The sequence below is a fragment of the Abrus precatorius genome, unplaced genomic scaffold (assembly GCF_003935025.1).
Source record: "Abrus precatorius isolate BTA unplaced genomic scaffold, Abrus_2018 Scaffold2, whole genome shotgun sequence".
Classification (NCBI taxonomy): Eukaryota; Viridiplantae; Streptophyta; class Magnoliopsida; order Fabales; family Fabaceae; genus Abrus; species Abrus precatorius.
The window spans coordinates 21,101,899-21,109,217 of NW_020874362.1; the positions used below are offsets into that span (position 1 = coordinate 21,101,899).

At 28.7% G+C, this 7,319-nt stretch overlaps 1 protein-coding gene across 3 annotated transcripts; it reads left to right on the forward strand.

Moving 5' to 3' along the window:
- Positions 1-1,628: 1,628 nt before the first annotated feature.
- LOC113858938 (probable xyloglucan endotransglucosylase/hydrolase protein 33) lies at positions 1,629-4,718 on the forward strand. 3 transcript variants are annotated; one of them, XM_027491745.1, is made up of 5 exons: positions 1,629-2,052; positions 2,142-2,242; positions 2,555-2,763; positions 2,986-3,113; positions 3,201-3,690. In XM_027491745.1, the coding sequence occupies exons 1-5, from the start codon at positions 1,752-1,754 to the stop codon at positions 3,380-3,382; spliced, it is 921 nt and encodes a 306-aa protein (XP_027347546.1). In that variant the 5' UTR covers positions 1,629-1,751; the 3' UTR covers positions 3,383-3,690. The 3 variants fall into 3 exon arrangements, with proteins under 3 accessions (XP_027347546.1, XP_027347547.1, XP_027347545.1); XM_027491746.1 differs by having other exon boundaries at positions 1,809-2,052; positions 2,142-2,210; positions 2,986-3,718; XM_027491744.1 differs by having other exon boundaries at positions 1,815-2,052; positions 2,986-4,718.
- The last annotated feature ends 2,601 nt before the right edge of the window (positions 4,719-7,319 follow it).

Below are 7,319 nucleotides of genomic sequence, written 5' to 3' on the forward strand. Positions count from 1 at the left end.
AAATAGTTTCTTGATATCGGCCGAAAGTAACAAAGAAAAACTACTATAACATTTAATCATGCAGGTTTTTAGCTTGGTCAACTTGATCTTTATTAATTATACATTTTTTTTATAATTAATAATGCATAAATAAATTAAAACAGATCTTTTAATTAATTTAATTTTTAAAAATTTAATATTTGACAGATTTTAATAATATCGTGTGATTCAGGTAACTGATGAAACAAGACTTGTTAGTCGTCGAATTATATATAAATTTTATAATTTTATAAAATTATAAATTTAATAAATTTTATTAAGATAAATCTTATTCACTAAACAGTATGAACCTATTAAAAAAATACTGAAGATATGATAAGAATTTCAATAAAATCTAGAGCAAGTTCTAACTGGATAAACCTCAACTTGATCTCACGCTCAGCAACACTAAATTCCAATAGAGGAACACCAGGTGATGGGGACATGAATGGGTGCTACCCCTTTGCATGGATACCCACAAGCTGGCCCTACTTGCATTTTTGTCCATGCTATCACTATCTCAACCTTGTTTCTTTCACCTATTTAAGTTTCAGTCAGCAATTGAGTGCTGCAGGGAAATGTAATTCCGTGCCAAAAATCTTCTTGTGAACCCCACTTGCATGTCCATTTTTTTTTTCAATGCGATGCATGCAACCTTTTTTTGCAAGTACCAAAAGAAAATTACAAAAGCAACATGCATCTTCATATGTCCTGTGTTGTTTTTGAGTCGTATCAGATTCCTTTGCATGCCAGCTAAGTCACCCCTGTCAGATGTGGTCACTTTCACACATAAAGATACTCTGACAATTTTTTCGGTCTAGCATGTATCTTTAATTAGCTTAGTATATAGTTAATCAAAGCTTATATAGATCCTTCATTGATTTCTCTTCATTAATCTATTTAACTGTGATTTACCTACCAACTAACCGTTTTCAGCTATGCAATTTATGTTGAAATAGTGCAAGCATTTAAAAGCTTGCTAGTTCTGTGAACTGAAAGAAAGTTCATATTGCCAATTCAACTCAACCATCCAAATTTCGTCACATAATATATAGGATAGTACACTTTATCCTCAATAAACCACGTTTTGTTTTGTTTTTTCCTAATAGCATTGACATATAAAGCCTCTAAATTAGAATCTCTAATATTAATAGCATGTTTAGAGTATCTTAAATGTAAAAGATAATTATTTAATTTTAAAAATTTCTTTAAAGAAATTGAAAGAAAATAATCATTAGTTTGTCCAAAATACGTTTAACCAACCATATATAACCATCAAGTATTAAATACAAAAACAAAATTGGTGCCATTAAGAATAAAGTGTTTTAAGAGAAAAATTATGTGGTGATATGATATTTGGTCTCCATCCTTCATTATACAAATTTTGAAAAGCAAATAAAGATCAAAGCTTACGCGGTTTTAGCAGAATTAGTTGGTCCCAATTGGATCACAGCTACAATTAGAAGGAATAAGACAAGTAATGGATCTTACAGCCAAGCAGGGGAGATTGAGATTGCCCATCAAACATTAACTAAAAGTTCATTCCATTCCATGCCTCTAACATTAGGCCAGCCCCACAACACAAACTCTGCCAAACCAAAGCAAATCACACCCCCACATGACTCATTGGATCATTGCCTTTATGATAAAAAACATGGCCAAAAAAGATACTACCAAGACATACAGAAAACCAATTAGCCACAAGCCAGCTAGAACACAACTAAGCAAACATTATGAACCCCATTAAACCACCCCCAATATATAACCCAATGTTACATATTTTTCTCCTCATATGTTCACAAAATATGGCACTTTGGCAACAAAAGCTACACCTCTTATATCTACTAATCCTTTGCTTAGCCACTGTGGTTTCTCCACACAGTAGGCCTTATACAACTCCAACTGTCACACACTTGACTGATTCTTTTCCTCGTGTCCCAGTTGATGGTGCTTTTACTAAGACTTTTGGGGCCTCAAATATCCAGTTTCTCAGTAATGGGTCCATGGCCACTCTGGCTCTTGACAAAATCTCAGGTGAATATGAAGAAGCTCTCCAATTAATAATGTTATTCAATTCTTGCAATTTCTTTTAACATTTCAAAACATTTGCTATATTTTTATAGGCTCTGGTTTGGCCTCACAAAGCAGATACTACTATGGATTCTTCAGTGCTGCAATCAAATTACCATCTGGTTTGTCATCTGGAGTTGTAGTTGCCTTTTATGTAAGCTAGCTGCTTTTATTAAGTGCATTCTTGATTCAGTTTATTTTGGATAAATAATCACTTATTTTTACTAATTTTTGGAGAAAGCTTTTGCAAATAAGCGATTACTTGATAAAAATAATTTGTTCCTAAAGAAGCACTAAGCATGGTATATAATATATGGTAGCACACAAGCACTTTCACATTGATTATCTTCAATATTCTGTAATGAATATGCTATTAATTATTGCTGCTTTTGCATATAAAAATGATTTGCATTCAGCTACCTCTGAGGTTATGACTCCTTAGGAAACTAACTATAGAAAACATCAGTTGTCGAATGCAGATAAATTCCCTCACAACCATGATGAGATAGACATTGAATTGCTTGGTCATGACAAGAGAAATGACTGGGTTATTCAAACAAACATTTATGCCAATGGAAGTGTCAGCACAGGAAGAGAAGAGAAATTCTATTTCTGGTTCGACCCAACACAGCAGTACCATTATTACAGCATTTTATGGAACAGTTATCACACAGTGTAAGACACTAATTATATTTTAGTCTTTGAAATTAAAAGATAGAAAAATGGAATGATTCTGTTTAATTAATATTGATTATATTAGATAAACCAATTGTGAAGAAACTATTTTTACTTTTCAATTAAAGAACAATATTAAAAATATCTAAGGAATTGCACTTGAATTTTATCTGAATAACGATAAATTATTCAACTGTCAAGAACTATTTTTAACTTTTGTAGGTTCTTAGTGGACAACATTCCAGTGAGGGAATTCATACACAGCAACACATATCCTTCTATTTATCCATCAAAGCCAATGTCAGTGTATGCTACAATATGGGATGGTTCAGAATGGGCTACTCATGGAGGCAAATACCCAGTTAACTATAAGTATGCACCATTTGTTGTTTCATTTGCACAAATGCAATTGAGTGGCTGCATATCTGATCCCACAGCAACAGGTTCTTCATGTTCCAAGGCCAATCCTTCAGGCCTAGACCCCGTTAATGGACCCGAGTTTACAAAGCTATCACAGCAGCAGATAGCAGCTATGGATTGGGCAAGAAGGAAACTCATGTTTTACTCTTACTGCAATGACAGACCCAGATTCAAAGTCTTACCCCCAGAATGCCACTAAACTAAGAAAATTGATCATTTAGAAAAATTACGAAAAGAGAAATCCTGACAAAATATTTATCAATTACCAATGAAGGAAGAAATAGTGATACTTTATATAAATTATTATATCACTTTTCACTCCTTCATGATAAATATTTTGAGGAATTCTCTTTTCATAATTTTTTTAATGAATTATAATCTTTACTTTTAAAACTTTTTTTTTTTTCCAATTGGGTGGGGAACAATAATACTGTTGTAACTTCAATTCTTTGGCTCAATAATTGCATGGAAGAGTCAGAAACAGCACTTGAACGGTAAATTAAATGGACAAATCAATATAATGTACTTTATATGTATTTATACCACTTCCATGTCACCAATTCATGTGCCCAGACATGGAAGTGGTAATTAGCACTATAGTTAGTGTCTTCGTTTATTGTTAGCAATTCGACTAGACACCAAAACACATAAAGCATTGAATCACAAATTCTAATTCTAATGCGATTCAGCGGTCTTATCCAAGGGAGGCTATGACTAATTACGAAAACATTTAAGTTGTTGCGTCTCAAATGGTTTAATAAAATAGACAGGCCACGAGACTGGCCAAAATGTGAAAATTTGGATAGGCCATGTACATATTAAGAATATCGACCTAAAATAGAGAAAAGATACAAAATAATGAGTCCACCCATCATCTTAGTGCGATGATTATGTACTTAATGAAGGGCACACCATGTGACCCCAACAGCATGAGCTTCCAGTATAGTTTGATTCATTGGAAGCTGGAACCTTCAGTAGACAGTAAAACAGCCTTTAGGCCTGTGGAACCCAAGGCCTAACAGAATTTGAAGAAACAAATTGAGATTTGTTTAAGTTATTCTATAACATAAATAACTTCATTCTGAGTAAGCTAATAAAATTGTCTCTTTAAGAGTTAATATAGTTTATTATATAATATCTTAATTTTGTTAGTCTATTTAAGATATATTATTTATAACTTAAGCAGACCTATTTAGTATAACAATTATATTGATACAGATATATGTTGCACAAATATTAAAATATTATAATTATGTTTTGTTATGAATTGTTTTAGCTTTTAAATTTTTTAATATTTTATAATATTAATATAGATTGTAATATTGCAGGAAATAAAAAAAGTATAGTAAAAAGAGATGTACAGCAAATTCTTATTTAATATTAATTTTATTATAATTATGGATGGATTTACAACAATTTAGCTATATCTTTGAAGCAAAAGTTGAATATGATTCTCTCTTCTGAGCTTATGTAAATGTGTTACAAAATAAGAAAGAAGGGAAGAAAATATAAGTTGGCGTGTAATTATTATGATGAGGAAAAAAAAAAGAGATTATTATTTGTTTAAAAGTGTTAAATGTCTTGTAAAGATGACACAACTTAATAGATAGGCTAATGAAAAATCAAAGCATGTGCAAAATTCTGTACCTATTAAAAGTTTAAGTTTAAATCCAACACTTGATTGGAATAAGAAAAAAAAGACAAAACATTGAAGGACCGTTAGAATGTATTTAATAATAAAACAATAGAACATTCAACATAGTTAGTTTATTTTCTTCGGTCAATTTGTCATTCAATGCTGCTAAAAATCCTTACTTTGTTAATGTATTTACTTATGTTGCAGACGTTGAGATAAAGAGAAACAGATATATAAACATTTATTAAAGTCCGTCAACTTTGCAAACGTCAAGATATATAAACATTTACTAAAACTCAGCAACTTATTCGAGACTGATAATTGTCCCCACAAACCGTCTTCACTCACACATTTCTCGAAAAATTCCAAAAAGTCACACATCCCATAATTGTTCCAAGTTAAGCATATTTAACTTTAGAATTTTTAAGTAATAAGCTACCGAAAAGTAAATGCATTTTGTTAATGTAAGTAGTCCTAATCAATTCCTTTAAGCTATCATTAACTGTATACATAGTCTTTGGATCCCTCACATTCCAATGTAAATTCGATTCATTCATGTGCTCCTTACCGCTGGAAGCCTGCCAAGTAGTCGCTCCTTATCCGTGCCACATTGTACCAGCGATCATACCCTGCCCTCGCCTAGTCTCTGGATGTCACATGTCTACCAGCTTCCGCTTGATTCATCCTCGAACCACACCGTGCTTAGGGATGGAAACAGGTCAAGCTTTACTCTAAACAAGCCGGCCTGTAACATAATTATTAGGTTTGAACTTGGCCTGTTACTTGTTAAAGGCTTTATTTTCAGCCTGGCCTGACCTATTTAAGTGGTCTGACCTGACCTGAAGCCTGTTAAAAAAATATTTTAATATTAATAAAAATATAAATATTTTATTATCAAATTAATTTACATATTTTTTTAATTTTCATCTATGTTATTAATAATTATTAAATAATTATAATAATATTTATATAATTTTATAAATAATTTTTAAAATATTATTTAAGCATCAATTATAAATATTTTATATTACTAAAATTTATATTTTTCTTGATTTATTTTTAAAAATTATTTAAATATTAAAGATTTTAGTTTTATTTTATATATATATTTTATTTGTTTAAAGACATCTTATATTTAATAAATAAAGTTATAGTGAACACATAAAATTGATCACAAAAAATAACATTCACACAATTTGTTGAATCAATTAAAAGAAAATTATTATGTTTTAAAAATAAATAAATTTAAAATTAATGCAATATATATATATATATATAATGACAATAATAATAACTATTAAATTAAAAAATAATCATAAAATATTTAATTTTATTTATTTTATTAATTTTTTATTTTAAATTAAAAAATAAACATAAAATTAACTACACTATAACATTAATGTAATATAAAAAATATTACTGATACAATAAATTAAAACACATACTTATATATTATATATAAATTGATAAATTAACTAATAATTTAATTAAAACATGTGTAAGTTGCAAAAATATATATTATTATATAATTTATTTATAATTATATTATTTATATTATTTGCTATATGCTCTGATTATATTTATATATATATATATATATATATATTATAATAAGTTTTTTATTTTATTTTCTTATCATTTTTTATAAATTTTTACTTTCAAATAAAATATAATTTATATTTAAGTAATTTCTATTTATTATAAATAAAAATAATTATAACATAATATATTAATATAATAATTAAATATTAATACTAATAAAATAAAAATAAAAAATATATTAATAGAATATTAATATTTTTTTTAAATTTTAATTCATTTAGTTTTTAACTATGACTTATTTCTGTTCAAAGACTTAGACTTTTTTTAACCTATTTAAATGTAACAAATATAATAATTTATTATTAAATAAATTAATTTTTTAAACATGTGTAATCGTGTATAAATATTTTTATTTTTGAATATAATATAAAATAATTATTTAAAATTTGACATATTTATATTTAAGTGTGTAGCTATGTACTATGGACATCTAATTTTTTTTTTTTTATAGGTACTTTAGTCAAAAAATTTATATCAATAAAGGTAAAACACATAGTAAGTTGTAAAAAGTATATATTATTATACATAATTTATTTAAAATTATATTATTTACTATATGGTCCTATTATATATATATATATATATATTGGTCGGCCTGTCAAGCTTAACAGGCTTTATAAACAGCTCAGATTTAACTTATTTACTTAAATAGGCCTTAAAAAAAACTTAAACCTTGTTTATTCATTAAAAAGGCCAGGTCAGACCAGGCTTAAACCAGGCCAGGCTGTAGGCCCCTGTCAGGCAACCTGGCCCGCTTCCATCCTAACCGTACTAGGAGAGAGGCTTGCTTTGATACCATTATTGTAACAGCCCCATAACTTATTAGGAACTGATGATTGTCCCCACAAACCAACACAAGACTTTTCAATGTATTTTGTCCTCACTCACACACTTCCTG

Bases quoted from the DNA above. Each gene is read 5' to 3' on its own strand.
- LOC113858938 (XM_027491744.1), top strand. From the start codon at position 1,824: ATGGCACTTTGGCAACAAAAGCTACACCTCTTATATCTACTAATCCTT. The intron at 2,243-2,554 runs GTAAGCTAGCTG...AGAAAACATCAG, and splicing joins GAGTTGTAGTTGCCTTTTAT to TTGTCGAATGCAGATAAATT. The intron at 2,764-2,985 runs GTAAGACACTAA...TAACTTTTGTAG, and splicing joins TGGAACAGTTATCACACAGT to GTTCTTAGTGGACAACATTC.